This window comes from Diplotaxodon limnothrissa, linkage group LG20, assembly GCF_057381915.1.
Source record: "Diplotaxodon limnothrissa isolate DT_005_m linkage group LG20, D_limnothrissa_male_GT1.1, whole genome shotgun sequence".
In the NCBI taxonomy this organism is placed as follows: Eukaryota; Metazoa; Chordata; class Actinopteri; order Cichliformes; family Cichlidae; genus Diplotaxodon; species Diplotaxodon limnothrissa.
This window is the reverse complement of record NC_140615.1, coordinates 2,626,449-2,650,242: the sequence shown is the minus strand read 5'-3', so window position 1 is coordinate 2,650,242 and position 23,794 is coordinate 2,626,449. Positions and strand designations below refer to the sequence as shown.

The 23,794-nt window shown below is 41.9% G+C and overlaps 1 protein-coding gene across 1 annotated transcript; it reads right to left on the bottom strand.

Annotated features, from left to right (window-relative positions):
* Window positions 1–4,298: 4,298 nt before the first annotated feature.
* Window positions 4,299–23,594, bottom strand: mybpha (myosin binding protein Ha). Its single transcript, XM_085344539.1, has 13 exons — window positions 23,309–23,594; window positions 20,968–21,033; window positions 19,913–20,047; window positions 19,323–19,490; window positions 15,581–15,669; window positions 15,262–15,457; window positions 14,812–14,951; window positions 13,305–13,464; window positions 12,771–12,907; window positions 10,130–10,316; window positions 9,910–9,966; window positions 4,789–4,822; window positions 4,299–4,624 (listed from the first exon to the last, which is right to left on the bottom strand). Exons 1-11 carry the CDS (start codon window positions 23,592–23,594, stop codon window positions 9,932–9,934), a joined length of 1,599 nt encoding a protein of 532 aa, XP_085200665.1. The 3' UTR covers window positions 4,299–4,624; window positions 4,789–4,822; window positions 9,910–9,931.
* Between the last annotated feature and the right edge of the window lie 200 nt (window positions 23,595–23,794).

The window sequence follows — 23,794 nt, the reverse complement described above, 5'->3', positions numbered from 1 at the left end:
TGCTGTCTAAAATATAACCGGGCGCTGACTTAAACTCTTCTGTTTAATCAGTTTTCTGCTTGATGTTTATTCAGCTGTGTGAAAACCCCGGAGGAACCCTCCCGAGGGATTAATAAAGTTAAATTTAATTTAATCTAATCTAATAACTTTAATCTCAGCCAAACCGATTTACTCACGAACAAATAAAACACTGAAAAAGCCAAACAATAACATTTTTAAATTATCAAAGTGACTTATATATCATGTTTAACCCGAGTGGTGAAAGACCGCGGGGGTTTGAAGACGATGCGTCGGTCGGCTCAGATATTTGAAGTTTACACAGCTACATTCTGAAAACCTGAAACCTGAAAATATGTTAAAAGTTTTTTTTTAATTTTTATTATGTTGCTCTTTGTTGTTTGCTTTCTCTTCTGTTTTTTTTCTTCCATACAGGTGATCCAGGTGTTTTGCGGGGTTTTTCTTTCTCCCCCCCCCCCCTTCTCACCGTCTCTTCTCCCCTTTGGTTTTCAATCAAATGGACCAATATGGCAAGGCCATGATGATCCACTTGGTAAAATAAATCTGCTTGGCATCTTTCTTGGCCTTAAGACAACAATTCTGATGGCTAAAGATCCAAACTGGACACAAAAAAAAAAAAAAGAAAAGAAAAAAAGTTTCTTTGCGACCCAGAAAGAGAAATAAGAGTAATATTAAAACTAAGTAGCTGCCGCCGTTGTTGGAAACTGGAATTGGCTGCGCCTGCTATGAATTCTCGATATGGTTTTTCAATTTTGTTGCCCGGGTGGAAAATCGGGAGAAATTCGGGAGAATGGTGGCTCCGGGAGATTTTCGGGAGGGGCACTGAAATTCGGCATTCTCCCGGAAAAATCAGGAGGGTTGGGATGTATGGTTGTGGCAACATCACTAACCTTGTCAAACACCTCAGAGTAGGGGAGACCGGGGATAGTTGTAACGTGGGTCAGTTACACTTCCAATTTCTCCAATCAGGGCTAAGTTTCAAATGATGTGACTCATCCTGTGCATGCCCAACTCAGTTCTGCTATCACATGTGAAAAATCAGCACATTTTGTCAAACACAGACAATTTAACACAAAAAAAGTAATTTGTATGCCAAAAAGTAAGTTTTTCTACTTTATTTCAATGTTTAATAGCATTATCTGCTTTGCAGTTAAACTCATCAAACTTAAATTGTGTTATTTGTATGTCTATGGGGATATATTCTGTGTAGGTCTTTAGTGCTAATGTTTAGCCGTTGGCTGTAATGTTAGCGAGTTCATGGCTATAGGAGTCTGGGTCAGTTGTAACAGCAACAGTCTGGGTCAGTTGTAACAATAATGCAGATGTTACAACTTACCACACTATTACTTTAACTTATATTAAACAAGTTGGGGCAACGACATCAGCAGAGAGAGGTTCACTGGTCGCATTTGTATATGCGGTTAATGCCATTGGCAACACAATTCCTCCACTGTTTGTGTTCCCACACATACATTATGCAGACCACTGTGTCAGAGATGGACCAGTAGGAAGTACTGGTAGTGGAAATAAATCAGGATGGGTGCAAGAAACAGATTTCCTCATCTTTCTGAAGCAAACCACACCAAGGTAAGCCATGATAAAAAGTAATGGAATTGCGATGCTGGTGAACAACTACATTTTTTCAGCTTCATTGTTATGTTCAAAATTGGTGCAAGAGTTGTAGGTTATAATGCCCACTGAGCCAATGAGGCCAAACTCAAGGAAGACCAACCAAAATTAAGGAAATATTCAGTTGCAGAAAATTCCATAACTTGTCTTTTTTGGGGGGTTGGAATATGTTCAAAAGCTAGATTTCTGCATTCTGTCACACACACACACACACACACACACACACACACACACACACACACACGGCTCTAAGTGCATTCATGTGTTGAATAAACAAAGATTACATGTTAATGTTTTGTTAGTACCCTTATTTCATTGTGTTACATTTTACCCCAGGATGTGTTACAACTAACCCAGACTATGGGGTTAATTGTAACATTTCACTCTTCGTGTTTGAGGCCATACCATGCAATGGGTAATTGTGCTGCAGAGAAAATAGCTGCACTATTTAATAGCAGAGACATGTAAATACTTTGCATTACATTTTGAATCCACTACCTTAAAAGAGCTCCAATTTACAGACAGAAATGTCAGAAATGTTACAACTATCCCCGGTCTCCCCTAAATCATATCACAGGATATGACAAGTGTATGTTGAGACGAACTGAAGAGGAGGACAGGGACAGGTGCTGCTAGGGCGACACAGACGTCTCTCACGAAGTCCTTTAGTGCTGCAGGCAGGCAAGGTGTTCAAATAGCGCACAACTTAAGTTTTTTTATTTCTATATGATGAACTCTGCATTATTAAGTGATAAGAACAAGTAATCTGATGACCTATGTCCAAATAATTTCCCCCAGGGATCAATAAAGTATTCTGATTCTGATTCTGATATAATCATTATGACGCTATAATTTGAGATACAATAAATAAAATGAGTTTTTGTACAAAGTATCGGTATCGGATCAGTATCGTCGATACCACCCTGAATATTACTTGGTATCAGATCAGAAAGGAAATCAGTGGTATCGCACATCACTAGTCTTAAGGTCTCGCCAATCCTGGAAGCTGTGCTGTGCATCTGGACTGCATACTTCTTTTCTTTGTTACCTTCATATTCAGGTCCCGTTCAGTTAAACTGTTTCATTATTAATAAAAGATAATGTACAGTCACTCAATGTTCCTGATGAAACACCGGTGCAGTGTCAATAATATTACAAATATTAATACTAGTAACGCTAATAACTGTTTGAAAACTGAATCATGAAGTGGTGCTTTTTTTCTTTCTGGGGATTTTCGAGAAAACATTTCAAACTTAAATGTTTTTTTCACAGAGGCAATGGTGGGGAACTCTTCAAAGAGTGTACAGTTGAATAAGATAGCTCGGCAGATAGTATTTCATTTCAACATTATTGTTTTTTAGAAAACAATAGATGTTGTACAACATTAGCTTCAAAGACAATCTTGTGTTTGGTGGCAGAAGTTGAGGGGCTAACAGAGAGAAACAGACATGTGCCTGCAGCCAACATCGAACCACCAGTTAACCTGACATACGTACAGGTAGGTCCATATATATTTGGACACTTTTTACCTGTATACTTAAACATATTCCAATTATTGATACATAATGGACATGGACATAATATGCAGACTCAGCTTTCATTCAAGCGTATCCACATTCAAATTGGATGAAGTGTTTAGGAGTACAGGTCCTTAACATGCACCGCCCTCTTTTTAAAGGGACCAAAAGTAATTGGACAATTGATTTAAAGGCTATTTGATGGGCTCATTGTTTCATTACTAATGAAGCAGATAAAATGACTGGAGTTGATTTGAGCTGTGGTGCTCGAATTTGGAAGATATTGCTATGAACAGCATGCGGTCAAAGCAGCTCTCCATGCAGGTGAAACGAGCCTGCTTAAGCTGCAAAAACTGAAAAAAAAAACCTCATCTGAGACTTTGCTGCAGTGTTAGGATTGGCAAAATCTACAGTTTGGTACATCCTGAGAAAGAAAGCATTGGTGAGGTCAGCAACGTAAAAAGATCTGGATGTCCAAGGAAGACAACAGTGGTGGAGAATCATTTCCATGGTGATGAAAAATCCTATCACATCAGCCAACCAAGTGAACAACACTCTCCAGGAGGTAGGTGTACCAGTAACCAACCATGAAAGTAAATACAGAGTTCACTGCAAGGTTCAAGCCACTCATAAGCCCCAAGAATAGAAAAGCTGGATTGGACTTTGCTAAAAAACAAACAAAAAAACAAAACATCAAAAAAGCCAGCACAGGTCTGGAAAAATATTCTTTCGAGATGAAACCAAGATCAACGTCTCTCAGAATGATGGCAAGATGGCAAAATTATGAGACAGCTCATGATCCAATGCATTCCACATCATCTGTAAAACACAGCGGGGCGGTGTGATGGCTTGGCCATGCATGGCTGCCAGTGTCATTGGGGCACTAGTGTTTGTTTGTTTGTCTGTGTTCAGAGACAAATTGAGCTCAAATTGAGCTAAATGCAGTCAGAGTGATTGGGCAGCATCATAATACAGATGGACAACGACCCAAAACATGCAGCCAAAGCAACACAGTTTATTAAAGCAAAGAAGTGGAATATTCTTGAACTGCCAAATCAGTCACCTGATAGCATATGGGACACTGTATTATAAGCATCTTTAAATTTATGTTTTTAAAAAGAAAATCACATAACATATAATAAAATATAACCTTTATTTAACATCCCTACAGGCATCGCATCTCCCAGGATTTACTGTTTCATTGAGCAGTACATGTACCTTATATATACTTACTATAACAAACAGAAAAAACATGGTAAATATAGCTTTACATACATGTCACCAACTGAAATAACATACAACGTTTGGCAAACGGGGATGGGCTGGATCTTCCATGCATGCTGGAGGGAGAGTCAGGGTGTCTGATTTGAAATAGACATGGAGATGTTGGTATGGTGTTCTGCCCATTTCTTCATTATGTACACACTGCCGCACAGCCAACTTGCACCTTCTCAAACACTCTGGAAGAAATAAGAGGGATTTATAAGGTTTGCACACACGCAGTCATATTTCCACAGAGGATATAAAATTGGCATATTGTGCATTAATTTAATGAATTATTTTACCGGTAACTGAATGATGTACACACACACACACACACACACACACACACACAAACTCTTACCTTAAAACATAAGACCTGGACTTCTGCTGGTCCTCTAAAGCCAAAGAAAGGTGGAAAGATAATTAAAGGAAGAAGACATTAAATGGAATCATGAGATATTGGTAATCACTTTAATCAGAAACATTCTGACAGAAAGCTTGACCGTTCGTTTAAGGTCTTGCTGTCTTGTAGGTCTGGGTGTGTCCTTATGTGTGAGATTGCTTAAGTGCGTATTTTCCATCAGGGATTATCTGCCTCAGTTTCTGCTCTCTTAGCCCATTCTCCCCTCTTCTCACAGCACTCGGCCTGTTGACTCATGGTAATGTGAAGAGTTTGGCTGTGTGTCAGATCATCTGGAGTCATTTATAGAAGCTGTCGAGTGCCGCACTGACATCACCCCTATCTCTCGCCCAATGGCCAATCCTGCCTAATCCTTCTTTCTCCCCATGCGGGGCCATCCCATGTAAGGCTGAGCTGTATGGGATCACATACTGACACCTTGTAGAGACCTATAAGCAGGATCACGTCATTTATAGGGCACAGTTTACACTTGGCCTGAAAACGCTTTTTCAGTAATCTGATCACAAGAGGACAGCTGTACATAAATACAGGTGTGAACCCATCCAAACACACTGGAGTTGCATTCGGAGTAGAAAGGTATGTGACCCCATTTACGTAACAGCATGATGTGAAGACACTTGTGTCCCTGACCACACTCAAGGTCAAGTTTGAAGTGTGTATGTATCATGGCAACTATTTTATTCCCTCAAGTCAAACAACTAAGAAGGACACTGAAACTGTTCAAAGTGCAAAAATAATGCACAATGGTTGTTCTCCTATATTGCATATTACAAAATGTAATTGGAGCTGAACAGCAACATTCAATCACAAGTGGTTATTTTTAAATATAATCAGTTAGAGTTTCGTCAGGATCCCTACACTCTGAGAAGATTTTGTTTGCTGTGACTGCTTTCTGGAACCTCTCCATGGAAAGCACATAGCAGAAAGAGCAACACCATCACAGCAGGTATAAAGAGATTTGACACTGATGAAGTCAGATACAGCATAAAAAGAAAGTGGGTTGCAAAGCTGCTTGCAGGTGAGCATGAAACTTTAGGCAGGCTAAAGCAACATAAATAGAGCGTTCTGTTTGAAATTTAACAACAGGCTGTGTACAAAAATAACAGAGTGAGTTATCAACGGATGTGAATCTGCTGATGTGTCAGATCTTAATAGTTAAAAGGAAATTTTTAGCACTCCCTGTGAAATTCTACACCACTGGAGTAATTAAAACACCAAAACACAAATGTGGCAGTCTAAGAGTGAGGATATAAATAGCATAATAAAAGCAGTGAAAACATCAGATTTGGTATTTCTATTTAGCCATCATTAATCCTCGCCACATTACCACATCTAAAAGCAGGGCTTGCAATGTACAAAATGCACAGAGGATAAAGGCTGAGAGGAGACATGAGGAGGGAAGAGGAGAGCAAGAGCGGCGTTGCTTTTAAACTGATGAGTTTGTCACTGCAGCTCATGGCTGGTCAGTGGCTCTGCAGGTTTTATCAGTCTGTCCCATTTCATCTCCAATGACAACTGAGCCAGTAAACTGGGTTTGCCAGTGAAAGCTTTAATAACAAATACTTTGTCATAGTGATGTTGCATAGCATACAGGGAGAGGCCATCATCATCATCGTTTATTTATATAGCACTTTAAAAAGAATATATATACAATATCAGGGGACTTCAATCATGCCTCTTTGGACTCCACACTGCCCACCTTCACCCAGTATGTGACCTGCTCAACCAGAGACAATAAAACACTGGACTTACTGTATGCCAATGCTGAAGAGGCATACAGTTCATCACCTCTCCCTCCACTGGGCAAATCTGACCACAACCTGGTGCACCTTGTCCCTGTGTATGAGCCCTTAGTGCGCAGGGAGCCACCAGCCACCCGCACAGTGCAGAGATGGTCAGAGGAGAGCGAGGAGGCTCTTAAGGACTGTTTTGAGTCGACTGTGTGGGAGGTGATCTGTGACGACCATGGAGAGGACATCGACAGCCTTACTACATGCATTACTGACTATATTAATTTCTGTGTGGATAACACCGTACCTACCAGGATTGTACGGTGTTTCTCCAACAACAAACCTTGGATTACCCCAGAAATTAAAGCTGTCCTCAAGCAGAAGAGGAGGGCCTTCAAATCCAAAGACAAAGAGGAGTTGAAAAGGGTGCAGAGAGAGTTGAGGGGACTGATAAGGAATGGGAAGGACAGCTACAGGCAGAAGATGGAGAACCAGCTTCAGCAAAACAACGTTGGTGAAGTCTGGAGAGGCCTCAGAACCATCTCGGGCCACAAACAGCAGAACTCTCTGCCTGGGAGGGATGTGAGATGGGCAAATGAACTGAATCATTTCTTCAACAGATTTGACTCAGCCATGAGGCAGTCTACAACATCGGCTGCAGACTCACCCACCCCCACTGCTGCTGTTCCACCTCAGACACTTCACACCACCTCTATTCACCCTGCTCACTCCCCCCCACCCCCAACAACAGCATCCAATACACACTCAACACAAGGCTCCAGCCTGTCTCTCTCAACCACCCAGGTTAGGAGGGAACTGAGGAGGATTAATGGCAAGAAGGCAGCGGGCCCAGATGGCATCAGCTCGAGGGTCGTCAGGTGCTGCGCGGACCAACTGTGTGGGGTGATGGAGCACCTCTTCAACCTGAGCCTGAGGTTGGGAAGAGTCCCACAGCTCTGGAAAACCTCCTGTGTTGTACCAGTGCCAAAGACTTCACGCCCCAAGGACCTCAACAGCTACAGGCCGGTGGCTCTGACATCCCACCTGATGAAGACCCTGGAGCGGTTGGTCCTGGCTCAGCTTCGGCGCCTAACAAGCTCATCACTGGACCCACTTCAGTTTGCCTACCAGCCTGGCATTGGAGCGGATGATGCCGTCATTCACCTCCTACATCGTTCCCTCGCTCACCTGGAGACCGCTGGAAGCACTGTGAGAATCATGTTCTTTGATTTCTCCAGTGCCTTCAACACTATTCTTCCCTCGGTTCTGAAGGACAAGCTGGAGAACTCTGGAGTGGACCATCACCTCACTACCTGGATCCTGGACTACCTCACCGACCGACCACAGTATGTGAGGACTCAGGGCTGTGTGTCGGACAGGGTCGTCTGCAGTACGGGGGCCCCACAGGGAACGGTTCTGGCTCCGTTCCTCTTCACCATCTACACTGCAGACTTCTCCCACAATTCCACCCAGTGCTTCCTGCAGAAGTTCTCTGATGACTCTGCAATAGTCGGTCTCATCACTGATGGGGACGACAAGGAGTACAGAGGTCTGACTCAAGACTTTGTGGACTGGTGCCAGCTGAACTACCTCCAGATCAACGCCAGTAAAACCAAGGAGCTGGTGGTAGACTTCCGCAGGCACAAGCATTCTCCACTGCAACCACTGAACATCCAGGGTATGGACATTGAGGCTGTGGACAGCTACAGGTACCTTGGTGTTCATCTGAACAACAGACTGGACTGGACTCATAACTCAGACGCCCTCTACAGGAAAGGGCAGAGCAGGCTGTACCTGCTGCGGAGACTCAGGTCGTTTGGGGTGGAGGGCCCACTCCTGAAGACCTTCTATGACTCTGTGGTGGCTTCTGCTATCTTTTATGGTGTGGTCTGCTGGGGCGGCAGCATCTCTGCTGGGGACAGGAAGAGACTGAACAGGGTGATCCGAAGGGCCAGCTCTGTTCTAGGATGCCCTCTGGACCCAGTGGAGGTGGTGAGTGACAGGAGAATGGCGGCTAAGCTGTCATCCCTGTTGGACAACGTCTCCCACCCCATGCAGCAGACTGTGACAGCACTGAGCAGCTCCTTCAGTGGGAGACTGCGGCACCCACGGTGTGGGACGGAGAGATTTCGCAGGTCTTTCCTCCCCACTGCTGTCAGACTCCATAATAAAGACTTTAACTGATCAAGCACACACATCCATACATATGCAATAATACTAAGTGCAATAATCCTTTCTGGCATCGTATTTTTACTCAGTTGTATATAGCATTTGTATTCTATTTTTATCTTATTGTATATTTTTATTCTATTTTATTCTACTGTATATAGTATATTATTTTATTCTATTCTGTACAGCTGTGTACTGTATTTATTCTTATTGTATTCTAATTTTTGCGTCATAACTTTTGCACTGTCCACTTCCTGCTGTGACAAAACAAATTTCCCACGTGTGGGACTAATAAAGGTTATCTTATCTTATCTTATCTTATATATATAACAATAAATATAAATATAGGAATAAAATAGCAAAAACCAGACATAGCAATAAAATTAATAAAAATGCCAGTTACCCACAGAGTTAAAAGCCAGGGAATAAAAATAGGTTTTTAATCTGGACTTAAAAACTGGCACTGATGTAGTCTGTCTAATAAGGAGAGGAAGGCTTTTCCAAAGCATCGGAGCCGCAACAGAGAACGCTCGGTCTCCTCCAAGTTTCAGCCGTGACTTTGGGACAGAAAGCAACAGTTGCTGACCGAAGCGCAGGAATGGGGACATGTGGCTTCAACAAGTCAGACAAACAAACAGGTGCCAGACCATTTAGAGATTTAAAAACCAATAAAAGAACTTTAAAACGGATCCTAAATTCCATTGGAAGCCAATGTAGAGGCCAAGACCGGAGTGATGTGGTCGAATTTCCTTCTGCTAGTTAAAAATCGTGCCGTGGCATTTTGCACTAGTTGCAAGCGTGAGTGGGATGTGTCTAAGTAGCATGACTGCCAGGAAGCAGAATATTGGATTGGAACATGATGAGCTAAAATGATGATCCATATCAAAATCATCCATTTTATCTGGCAGTGGTTTTATTTTTATGGCCAAGTGGTACCACAAGAACTTACAGTACAGGCCACCTACAGAGAAATAGGGAGACACCTCGAAGAGTAAACAAAGCAATAAAAACAAACTGAAACAAAACAGTACAGGTAGATGCAGAGCACAGGGGAAAGCTGTCTGCTTGTTTACAGATGGATGTTCACAGTGTCCTATGTTACTAAGGTATTTACAGTGAGGGTTTAGGCAAGTGAACAGAGGTAAGTTGCTAATGAACTTACCTCTAGAAGTTTAGATAATAGTTTATTTCCCCTTCTCAGCATCTGGAAGAATGACCTCTGTTTAGGAAAAAAAAGTGTAGCTGTGGTTAAAAAAACTTCTGCTTTTCAAATTGATGTAAATGTCTTTTTATAGTTACAATAATTCACAACAGCTTAGGGAGAAAAAATTGAAGAGTAAATGTAGAAATATTTCCCCATTTGATCAACAGTAGATACATACGTTTGACCTCGAGCTTGCAGGAGACGGTGGCCTCTCCCTGGGCATTTTTAGCTCTGCAGGTGTACACACCACCATCAAAGCTGCAGGGCTTTCGGATCTCGAGGGAGCAAATGCCCTGGTTGGAGATCTGACGATACTTGGGGTCGTCACCAATGACCATTTGATTCTTCAACCACTCGATCTTAGGCTGAGATGAAAGAAAAATGTACAAAATAAATTAACTTTACCACAAAATTACCAAGACTGATGTTAATGAAAATCAACATCTTGCATGAATTATCATGATAACAGCAGCTGGGATGTACAAGGTTGATCTCTTCTGCAACATGAGAATATTCATCGGACACATTCAGGAACCAATCTGTAAAGACACGATGACTAATAGAGACACGTGAAAAAGTGTGTGACAGTTTTGGCCATGAAGCATGGTTAAGGTAGTCAGTTGGTCTACCACTTCCAAGCTGAATACTCAACAACTATTCGAAAGATTGCCACGAAATATCAAGATCAGGTTATGTTTGTAAGTTAATTAAATAAGTTAATTAAAGACATCCAGGTTCTGTGCACCTCGGTTTATTTCAGATTTCCCCAAGACTAGACGAACCTCCCAAATATACACATTGGTCACACTGTCATAGTGTATATTTGAACATGCTGATTTCGATGTTAGCTCTTTAACCTATGTAAAGCCTTAGAGAACTGTTGGCATGGCAACGGACTTGGTCACCAGAAAAATGGTTAAATGGCGAAACAGGGAAAATGCAAAGAAATCCAGTAATTTCTACAGGTTAAAGGTTGATTTTCAGACCAATTCTGTTTTGACTGAATGTGTCCTGTGTGACAAAACACAACTGGCGTCTCAGTAAAGCCTAATAAACCCCTGCCAATAGTCAGTGAATGTTACCGTTTCAAACTGGTCTTTAAATCTCTTAATCCTGGCAAAACTGACATTTGTGGTCCGCCTCTGTAGCTTCACCGATGTGTTTTTTTCCACTTCAGTTTTACATTTCTTACTTTAAACTGTCGTGGTTTTTCTTTCCTGTCTGCTTGGTACAGAGTGAGCTATTTAAACTTGTTCTGCAGCTGTGGTCTGTTTGGGCGGCAAAAATAGTGCTTTCTGTGTTACAAACACATCTTCAATCACCCATGAAAGGAGAACAATCTATACTTCTTATCACTGTCTCTTTTTCTGTCCGCCCTTCTTATCACGCATCTCTCACCCCCTTAATGCAGTCCCCTACTCTATGTGACAGCTCTTTATCAGAGACAACAGGACAAGCTATCACACTACTGAGCATGCCTTTGTACTGGACCTCTCCACACTGAACTCCATGCCAGGGAAGAGGAGGTGGCTCGATAAACACATGCTATAAAACACTTCAAGCCCACTTACAGGAGTATAAGAGATTTCAATTTACAGTGATTATGTAAAGACGTGAAGTTAAAGTATCGGTCATACAGCGGTTAAGTAGATGACCAGGTGTACCCTGCCCCCGCCCTATGCCCAGTGGGATAGGCTGGATAAGCAGAGGACGACAGATTGTTGGACGCATGGTTAAGCAGACATACAGATGATACAACTACTTGGAGAAATCTTTTTACACCACAGGGAAAGGCAAGAAAGACCTATTTGGCAAGGACAGCTCTCAGTCTGTAGATACTAACTTGAAGGAAAATTGCTTTCTCATTATTCTCAGCTACAGACTTTGTCTGTGATAAGTTTCACTGTCCCAAACTGTGGCATACTGTCATAAAACGACTAATAAATACTAAACGCTGCAAAAAAGAACAAACACAAAGCTACAAACAAATTACCCATCAATCCCTGTTTTCTTCATTGTCTAACGTCAGCTTTTGTGCCGTGCTGTACCAAATTTGTTAGCTCTGTCTCATCTACACCGGCACGCACAGGGCAACTAACTGCTGCTGTCCTGGGGAAAAGCCAAGGACAGCTAGGACAAATAATCAACTGCATTTCCATTCTGAACTGCCACTTAATCTGCCTGCATCTGTCAGACAACTGTAAAGATAAGTTTAACCCAAGCAGTTGCTGCCAAACAGTGAGATACATTCTGAAAATCCCCATAAACATACCAGTGGAAGCCCTCCCTGAACTCCAGAGTGCATCCTTTTTTAACTGTGGCACTAATATCATATTTAAAGTGCATTTGTGAGGTTTTCTGGTGAGAATAAGACCACTTCAGTTCAAGAAGGAACATTTGCTATGTTTGTGTAACATGGAAAGTCCCCCAAATCTCAATAGGCCAGTTCTATTTATAACCAGCAGATGCTTCCATGTGTCCTCCTAGCTTTGTACCTTTAGTGTGAGCATGAGCTCTAAATATCCAGTCAACTGTTAGGATACCACCACGATACCAACTGATAAGATCTAGTATCAATAAATTGTTGTATAGACACTGCTGTTTATATAAGATGTTGGTGTTTTGGATGTTTTTGTTGTTAAAAATGTGAGCTCTAATATTAAACCACTGTCATAATAGTTCCCTAAAATCTAAGGCGTCTAATTACAAATGTTTTAAGAAGACAAACTATCATAAAATACTAAGCAAACATTCAGACAAGAAAAAAATATGAATGAAACCTTTTTGACATCTGTAAATGAGAGTAATGCACGTCTAACCTTAGGACTCCCACGAACAGAGCACAGCAGCTTGGTGGTGTATCCCACGGTGGCGGCTCTGTCGTTGAGGGCCGTGGTGAACTTTGGAGCCTCGTTGAAGTCATGCTCCGGGTACTCAGGAGGTTTGTAGACAATACCTGTAAAGGAAGCAGCGTTAAGCTTTTATGAGCCAGATATAGTGCAGATCCTCTTTTTTACTGCATTATGTTTAAAAGTGGAACTACTACACACATTTGCTTAAAGAATAAAACACACTGTAACACAACTATGGTAATCATCTTAATGATTTCACAGCCTATTTAAATTTATTTCAGTAATAGCAGAGCACTTGCCAAGAGAGCTATCCACTTATGTTTAAAGCAGTGCCAAGGCCATTCCCACTCCTCAAGTCTCCACTTCAGATTCTTGCAACTAACCACAGCTCAATAAAATCTAAGTATCCATTCGTACTGCAGCCGTGCCACTAAAACTTTATGCAACAGAAACAAACTGATGTGAGACAAATGAAAGTACTGTGTGCATTCAGGGGGTCACCTGTCTTCTGGATGGTGGCCACTTCCTTTGTGACAGTGCTCTTCTCGCTCATGCCCACTTTGTTTTCAGCAAACACTCTAAAGGAATACGAGTTGCCCATGACAAGGTCTGAGATGGTGGCACTTAACCTGTGATAGTGCTCCAGCACCGTGAACCATTCCTGCGTGAGACAGCAGACAGTCGGATCAGACGTGTGAAATGATAGCATGATGTGTCCTTACTGGACTGAATTCATCTCTATTCATTTCGTGTAGATTATTTCAATTTTCAAGTATACTCAGTATACTTACACATGTAATATGTGAAGTCCCTTCAAGGCCCTGCCTACACTCACACACAATTTAAACATTTATTTAATCATAAATGGCCATCGTGGCTCAAGAGTTGGGAGTTCGCCTTGTAATCGGAAGGTTGCCGGTTCGAGCCCCGGCTCGGACAGTCTCGGTCGTTGTGTCCTTGAGCAAGACACTTCACCCGTTGCCTACTGGTGGTGGTCAGAGGGCCCGGTGGCGCCAGTGTCCGGCAGCCTCGCCTCTGTCAGTGCGCCCCAGGGCGGCTGTGGCTACAATGTAGCTGCCATCACCAGTGTGTGAATGTGTGTGTGAATGGGTGGATGACTGGATATGTAAAGCGCTTTGGGGTCCTTAGGGACTAGTAAGGCGCTATATAAATACAGGCCATTTACCATACCAGGTCACAGCGGCTGCTTTGTTGTGTAAGTTCTAATCCTGCTCGTTGTAAAACAAATACGACTCCAGCTGAAAAATGTCTTTGTTTCACTAACACACTTCAACAAAGACCATTTTCACAAACATTCTGGTTAGTGCATTTCTGTAAATGGAACATTTATGCCTCGTTCCAGCTGCCTGGATGTCAGAAATTGTTGTAGAAATTGAAAAAGCATTTGTTTTGGTTTTAGCAAGGTTGAGTCTTTCATGCATCACTACCAATACAGCACAATACCTGTGCTTTTGCTCTGAAAAGCACCGCTGCAGCACATCCCCGAATAGTGGCTGCTCTGCAAATGTCTTATTAGCAAATCACAAATACACAACAGGGGCTGTACAAATGAAAAGATTTAGATATCCACTACTGGTTACATTCACTGCCGCCATCTTTGATTGTTAACTCCTGCTCTGAATTTCCGAGTTGGAAATCCCAGTTGAGGAGACAATCCAGATGAAACTGTTATTGGGAACTTGTTAATTCCGACTTCAGAGTTAATCTGAAATTCACCAATAATACAGAACCTTTATAAAACAGACCAATATGCTGCAGTAAGGCTTCACTCTGACTGCATCATATTGAATGAAACACTGAAAACCGAGTTAAATGCACATAAATGTGCATCTTTCTGTGTCGTGTTAAAGATGCCAACACCTGTGGGGCAACTCGACCTCAAACTATGAATAGAAAGTGATGCTCTGGGTTTGTGAGATTCATGTCAACATTACTGATCTGGTGTAACAGATGGGTTTTGTGCAGTTTGAGTAAATCTCTACTATACCCCAGTCTTCTTGTCAGCTTTCTGGACAGTGTATCCAGTGATGTCTGTGTTGCCATTATCCTTGGGTGGAGTCCACTCCAGAGCAGCATTGAAGCCCCAGGCATCCACCAGCTTTATACTAGCAGGAGGACCAGGGCGCTCTGATGAAACACATTACTGTAAGTATCACGGTATTACAATCATAATGAGAAAACCATCTATTTAAACTGTATGTATTTTAAGCAGTAGCTGGCACAAGGCTCAAGCACTCTGGCATCTTTGTCAGAGATGTCATTTATGTTGGCTAATACCCAGAGAAAGTCACAAGTCTAGAAACAAGGAAGTCAACACGTCAGCTGCAAAGCCAGCTGAGCAGATTTAACAGGAAGGCCTCGCGTGAATCAACAGTTTGACACGCTCACATATTCCTTTGTGTAAATGAGATTGTTTTATGTCTCATGTGTCACTCACCCACAATCTGAAGGGTAATTGTGCCTTTATCTTCAAAGCTATCCACTTTTAGGGTCATCTCATAAACACCAGAGTCCTCCCTCTGAGCGCTGCGGATGAACAGGATGCTGTCCTTGTCACTGTTCCTGATATTGACCTTCTTGGTATCCACAGGCTGACCATCTTTAAGCCAGGACACTGCAGGTTTAGGCTTTCCCTAAGGAGTTGAAAACGAGAACGGTTAAAAGCAAAATAAACCGAAGTGTTCAAAAATGTATCTGTCAGCCTTTTATGTTTCCTCACTGACTAATGCAGTGAACGTGCACACTAGCCCGCTTACAAGAAACGGGATGACGAGGTTGATCTGCTCTCCGACTTTCTTGACATAGCGGGACCTGAGAGCCCGAGGCAAGCGGATCTTGGGACGGTCTGCAAAGTCAAATCAAGCATGTTTACTTTTCACCTCGTCCGTCTTCTACAGTCTGACTGAGCAGATTTGCTGCTGATTTACTGAACAGTTAACATTACATGCTAACAGCATAAAGCACGGTGTATACACATCCTGTCAGACTCTTTAAAGTGTGGTCACACATGCATATAATGGCAGGTCAACAAGATCTAAATAGAGCAGCTACTGCTGCTGCAAAGTCTACAAGAACATGATTGAACAGGCTAAAATTAACCCACAACAGTTTTAACAATGCAAATTCATGACAGAAAAATAGTCATAACAGCCGAGAAGCTGACAGTCTATTTAACTTTAGAAAGAGCAATGACTATAAAGTGGAAAATGCACTGTTAGCAGGACAAAACAAACTAATTTGAAACAGCGATGTGTGCGAAACGCATACAATTAAAAACTAACTTGATCATCAAAGATTTTTTAAAGCGTCAGCTCGTCGCACTTTCACTTCAGCTTTTCAACGTAAAACATTTCCTTAAAAACATAAAAAACAAGCTAACATGAAATCTTTTCCATACTGATGCAAGTAGACCTGATACATCGTCACACTCAAGCCACCGTTTAAGTGCTTATGCCTCATGACCCAGTTTTGCAGGACCAAACAAAACAAAAAATGAGGTGAAATCTAAACAAAGGTTGTGTGTGCTTAAAGAAAAGTGCAGTATCTGGGCAGGGAGAGCCGAACAAGTAAACCAGCAGCTCCTAAAATAGCTTTAGTGACAAGAAAGACTGAACCCTGAAAGCACAGCCCTCATGTCGTGCCCAAAGGAACCACAAATACATGTCAACGCTTTCAGCTGAGCAGTGGTTGCGATATCACGTCTGCAGACGACTGCAGCAACTCCTGATGTGAATTAAAATCAAACAGGTGAAGTTGCATCGCAGACATCTAGCTGGGCTCTGTTGGATGGTTTCCTTCACGCCAAGTGCTAAGTATCAGGAACAGCATCTCTCACATGTTTCTGCATAAGCAGCAAATGTCTGAAAAGCTCTCTGGGCTTAGAGGATAAATAAAACCACCAGGCTCCTGCCCTCCCTCACCTCATTCACCCCCCCCCTACAGCCTGCTTCTCCTAATCCACTCAAACTACCCTCCCATTGGGCACCACATCCACTTCCATCTTCTTCTAGCTATAAGAGTGTTTACATCTTCTCCTTCTGATGCACTAAATCTAACCTGATATCTTGCCTTCCTGTTCTTACATTTGTCACCGTATCATTGCTTCTCAGGATGGGATCTTGCTTCTGGAACAACCATTTCCCAAGTAGATCAGGGCTGCCTCCAGATTTGGCTCAAACACTAATCCTTGCTAATCAGCACACTTCCCAGCAATGCCCCGAAGTGTTGCAGGCATTGTGGCATCCAGCAGCCTGTAAGTCCCCCCTGCAAGGAATCTATAATCTGCCATTGTCTCCGGATAAAATGTCTTTGTAGGGGGCTTTCAGCATGTCTTCCTCTAAAGCTTAAACCTGTGGATGGGTGTCTGGTCCGGACAGCTTGTGACTGACACACAGCTGAATTTAACCTCAACAAGCCATACAGAATCCAACAATTAGGCTCATGTTTCACCAACCAGGAAATACGCCTAGAGACAGTAAGCTGTGGGTAACTGGGGCATGTCAACTCAGGTCGGCACTACGTCAGTGTGTGGGTTCAGAATCAGAACTACGGAAAATAAACCAACTGTGGTTTAAACCACAGAAAAAGTACTGTGAGCGAAGTGTGGTGACAAGAGAGTCTCTGTGTATTCTGGAGCTGTACTTCTCAGTACACAGCACACCACAATAGTGAAGCAACAGTTAAAGTGAGGAATTTTACAAAGGTCATAATAACCATCAGCCAGATTTTTGCATTTTTAACAAGAACGCATTGGTCAAAGGGGAAAGAATAGTCGTTGATGCAATCGTAAGCAAAAAGGCTGCATCCATTATTAGTTATATAGTACTAGGCAGTCTCTTTTTGTGCTTGGAGTCAAATGCTTTAACACGTTTCCCATGGTAGTCATGCTAATATAACAATCTTAGGGCAAGCATGTTAATATTTGCTAATGAGCCTATTTGGGCGTGGTGCAAACGCCTACTTACTTCTAGCTATAACCGTGTTTGGCCTTTTTTTGAGTAAACTGTGACCCAGTGATAAGTAAATGAAAGACTGTTTCACACACACAGTTCATGAATGAATGTACCAAACTGTATCGGCAATACAGTACTGTGCAAAAATCTCGAGTCAGCCTTCAGTTTGCTTTCTTGAGCAATAATTATCGAGTCTTTCAAAGATTTAGAAAGACACAAAAAGTAACACAAAGGTCAAAGATAACACAGTTTGATAGACATAAAATTGTATTTTTGCACCAACAAGGTGATTTATGGAGAGCAACCTCTCACGATACCTTAGTAAGATTTTGATCCATCACACATTAGTATCTGTAAAACATCTCTGGCAGCACTGCCAGTAATGTAAAAGCATTCCTGGATAGAAAAACAGACAGTGGAACACTTTCAGTCATGGACTCAACCTCAACATGACTGAAGCAGTGTGTGATCAACTTGACTCAGAGCAGAACAAAAGGCAGCCAACGTCCAAAGAACAGCTGGATGTCCTTCAAGAAGCCTGGATTCCTGAATAGTACTCACAGAAATTACACGAACGTTCGCCTAACAGAGTTTAGGCTGCGTTGAAGAATAAAGGTGCTGATAGCAAATACTGACTTTTAACCTTGTTAGAATTGTGCAAACTCTGTTTTTGCTTTATATGCAGTGTTTACATGTATGTGTGGATATTTCAATAAAATGCTGCAGCTAATTCCCATTTTCCTAGCAAATTGCAAAGAAACAAGGGGCGGCTTTTGTACATTACTGTATATTAAGTGATATTATAGTCTGGACCAAAGCTGCAAACTGATTCAAAGTGATTTAGTGCAATTTAGTTTTATATTTATTCAGTTATATTTAGTTTAGTTATATATTTTCATGGATGTATAAAATGACAGGAACATTCTGTAAATTGAAAGTGTACCAACCAGCAGTCTTGACTGAAGATGTGCGTACATGCAAATGAAAGCATGACTTACAGCTAATGAAAGCTCTTGTCAGCACCTTTGCGATTTATGTGCTTGCATCTGTGCAATCCATCTGAGGCACCAGCAGTTAATACCACCTCTACCTCACTGGTTGTAACATGAGTATTTTAAGGATAGGTCATAAGTTACAACTATGTTAGAGCTCCTGATAAAGAGTTGGAGACAGTCATTTTACCAGGTGGCTGCACAGCAACGGAGAGCTTCGTAGTAAGGCTCTGGTGCGGGACGTCTTGTGCAGAGATGAACAGCATATTCTCTGTGTTAATTCTCACTATGAAATAGAAATTCTCATTGTACTGTGCAAGCAAGCTTTGCGTGGTTCCTTCTCCAAACAGAATAATGTCACGGGAGCTTAGCAACAAAGGTTTGAAGAAACCTTTTAGGAATTATGAGACGAATTAGAGTTGGTTTGACACTTTCTACGAAGACTAACTTGTAAGTGTGTTATGTGATTTTAGACTGTTTTTTAAAAAAAAGCTGTCCAAAAAAAGACAACTTTGCTGGAAGCTGCCTGATAGTGAGGTGCAATAATGACTCACCAACAACCTCGCGGATTGGCACAGGGTCAGCGAGTGTTCCAGGTTCGCTGCGGCCACCGGGGTTTACAGCCACCACGCGCACGCGCAGCAAATCACCTGCTTTCAGATTTTTGATGCAGTATCGGTTAGCTGCAGTCAGCTCCTCGTTAGCTACGACCCAGTCTGTTGCTGTTGGGAAACCAAGGATCTGTGTTAGTGAGAGGCTTTCAGGGTCATTATTCCATATTATGAAAAGAATGCAAACTATCCGCTTTTTCTCCTGATGGTTTTTTATTTATTGCAATTTTCCTGAATGTTAAAAACCCCTCAATTAAACTTAACTGGTTTATCACCTGTTGACACCAGTTTACAAACAACCTGCCCATAAGAAGTATACTTTGGCTACCGTGACGAAATCTCAGAAGGCATGCCGTCATCTGAGCAAATGAGTGCTTCTAAAAGTGGTGTCGGGAGATACAGCGACAGCCGGTAAACTGATGCCTGCCGTATACGGCCCGGACCCAGCAATGAGTATATTTGCCCTCTGACACGCTGGGGACAGGTGCAAGCAAACACTCTCACATACATGTGACACACATATGCAGACTTACTTCCATCCTTGCAGTACTCGATGGCGTATCCATCCAGGCCCGAGTCTCCGATGGTCTCTGGTGTCTTCCACTTAATGGTGAGACTGGAGTCGTTAACATCATCCACAGACACGTCCAAAGGAGCACTGGTGGGGACTGTGAGAGGTTTAGTGCAGTGAAGCTTGATAAAGCATTCTTAATATAGACAAAACAGTTAAAAGTACACACATAATGGGAAAATTAGCAAGATACTTTACATTCTAATGCATAAATATGTGGAGCTGCAACTCAGTTATTTTTATTGATAATTATTATGGAAGATTTTTGTCATTTTCACAATGAAGCATTAGAAAAACAGTCAAACAATATGTTGATACAAGATCTGATTTAAAGCCAAATTCATTTATCATTTCCAGCTTTTTAAATAAGAGGATCTCTTTCTTTAATTTCTTTACATACAAGATAAAGTCAAGTCAAGTCAAGTTTATTTATAGAGCACATTTAAAAACAACCAAGGCTGACCAAAGTGCTGTACAGTAAATACAGATAAAAATACAATAGAACACAATTTCGTAAAACACCTCGCTGATCAAATAAAAAAATAAATAAACAAATAAATTAAACCTTTCTAAAAGCCAATGAAAAGAGGTGAGTTTTAAGAGCAGTTTTAAAAGTTTCTAGGCTTTTGGAGAATCTGACGTGAGGAGGTAAACTGTTCCACAGTCTGGGTGCAGCCACAGCAAACGCCCTCTCTCCCTTTGTCTTTAATTTATACCTGGGAACATTTAAAAGCATCAGATCGGCTGACCTCAAAGATCTCCTGGGGCGATAAGTACTAAGGAGTTCTGACAGGTAAGAAGGTGCAGTGCCATTTAAAACCTTAAAAGCCAGCAGTAAGATTTTAAAATCAATCCTAAAAGCAACTGGGAGCCAGTGGAGAGAGCAGAGAACCGGAGTGATGTGGTCTCTTTTTTTTGAACCGGTCAACAGGCGAGCGGCAGCGTAAAAGTGAATATAATTGTTTTAGGAGATTAATGCTACATCTGACACACAGCAGGATCAGATGTTAGTGTTACCTGCAGGAGGTGGTGGTGTGGGGGCCTTAGGTGGCTCCTCGACTACAGCAGGTTCCACTGGAGCAGCTAGCAAGAAAAAGGAGAATATTTAAATTTTTATAAGCAAATACAAGAAAAAAAACCTGGTACTTATCCACAGTATTTTTTCTATACAGCAGCATTCAACGATGCAAATGTCCAAACCTTTGAAAAAAACTATTTTACTGCAGAGAAAAAGGCATCAGGAAGTTACCTTCTCACAGATTGGGAAAGTCATGATGGGAAGTACTTATTTGTAATAACGATAATGTTTACCGTCTGCCGGAGCATCTGCAGCAGGAGCAGCAGCAGCATCTTCATGAACTTTAACATTTAATATGTTAATGTGTTGTTTGGAATTTATCTAAGAATTGCACAGTCTGACCTTGGGGTGAATTTGGCATCCACTCGTGAGACGATTCTCGCATTGTGTTAACACAAGCATCTGAATGCTCCACACCAGTCAGCTGCCAAAACTGCTGCTTTTATAGAGGTGCTCAGACTTGCGAATGATCAGTTAACCAGCATTTGATTACCAGAAACCTGCTGCTCTTTACCCTCTTCATTCCTTTGGAAACTGTTCTTTCCAAACAAGTGCACAGAGTCCCACAAAAGCTTTTTTTCACATCACTGTATACTCTACTGAGCAAGCAGCAGGAAAGAGCAGTGTGGGTACAGCTGTGTTAGAACAAACAGGTGACCAGATGTCCACAAACAAAAACCTCAGCAGTTAAGAAAGGCGGAAGATGAACACACAAACACATTTACAGACAGAAACACAAGAAGTGCACAGTGGAACACAAACACATGTTGCATATCAGCTTGCATATGTGTGGAGACAGCCTGTGGTGTAAGTTTACTCTTAGTAGCTGTTCAATCTCCTCTGTCTTCTGTCATATTGCCATCAGTTAAGGTTAAGGGTCATGTGTCGAGGTTTAAAGCCAAAAACACATTGAACCAATTCTTCATTTTATTAGAGTATTGATACAAGAGGGTAACTTGTGATCCAGCTTTCGTTTCAGTCTGCAAAAAGGCTTCAAGCGCTGGTGTTTACAGTTAATGTGTGGTCAACTTGGGGTAAATTACTGAACAGGAGTAGAAGCATGAGAGATTTGTTTTTAAAGAAATGTGTTGTACTTTGCTTATGTAGCACACACTGTAGTTTACAGTGTTCAAGTTTCAGATTGTAAAGTAAAATTTAAAACACTACACAATGTTTTGCAAATCCTTTCAACACTAAATTATATTTAAAATAGTACAAAGACAACATATTAAATGTAAAAAAATAAGAAATCCGTTTGCTTTTTGAAAAAAATGTTCGTGTAACTTGTTGGAGGGACATCTCCCAACTAATAAGGCTCTCCACAAAAATGCCACCATGCCAACAAATTCAAGTCGCATGCAAAACAAAATGCAAGATCTAGAAATTCAGCTGCGTTTTCTTAGCTCAGACACATTTAGGTCTTTTATCTGTGACCTGACAAACTGAGATTAGAGGGTTTTGTTTTTTTGTTTTGTTTTTAAAATGAGTATTTTTAAAATTTACTCAGATTTAGAGCAACAAATGTTGCCATTCAGATGACATCATTTTCAGGGAAAGCCTTGCTTATGTCGGCAACACATTCTCCACATATTACAGCAGCATAGCTCTGTATTAAAGGGTCCCAAATGGCCATGCCAGCAGTCCACACCTGTCACCTACTTAAAACATATGAAAGAAAAAATATGACAAAGGAATGCTGAACTGTGGAACAGCTGAAATCCTACAGCAAGTAAGAATGGAAACCATGTGGCTTGTAAAACCATTAAAACTAGAGCAACTGGTCTTCTCAGTTCCCTGTCACTTATAGAGAGAGCTGCTTAAAAGGGAAGGTTTCTGCTCTAAATCGGTATGCTTGGTCTCGTTCAGGTTTTTCTTTTAAGTTTTCCTGGAATTCACATCCCAACTTTGTGGAAAGGGGAGAGTGGGGGTGTTGCACGTGTACTCGGATCCACTGCTAGTACAGGCAGTAAATTATGGCAGCCTTGCTCAAAGTAAGTACTTGTAAAAACTAATGACAATTGTACTGTTACTACTCACTTGATACAATTAGGAAGCACTTTGTTGCACTGCATTCACTTTAGTTTTGATCACTGGCTTTAGGATGCTTCAAAGCTGTCTGATGCAACAAAAGCGTAGAACTTCCTAACTTGGGGGAGAAAATGTCTGCTTATATTCTTAATTAAATCAAACACTGTTAAACACGAGAGCTACCCACGCATAGTCACGGTTAGTAATATTAGCTTGCAACTCTACTCCGTTCCCAAGAGTCTATCGAGATACCGGGAGCGCTTCCTTCAGCAGCGGGGGTGTCTTCTGCTGGAGGGGCGGCAGCTGCTTCTGCCTCGGCTGGAGGAGCTTCAGCAGGTGCGGCCTCGGCAGGTGGAGCCTCCACGGGTGGAACGGGCTCAGGTGCCTTCTCCGCAGCCTTCTTGACTGGTGACTTCTTGATAGGTGCAGGTTTGGCCGGCATCTTGCTGGCGGACGCGAACTCCTCGGGATGAGGCGGTGGAAGAGTCTTAGGTAACATATATACTGAGGGCTGGTGGGCTGCTCCACCCATTCCCATGACTTCTACACCCGCCTACCCACTTAAGCCACATCTTCTATGGGAAGACTGAAGGTAAAGAAATATAAGGAGAAAAAAAGTTGTGTACCTTTAACTCAGGTAACACACCTGTCGATAATTAAACTGATAATTAAGAAACCATCAAATACGGTCCTTCAACTTAATTGAGTAGTGGCCCATTAGCACCCCCTAGTGGATTA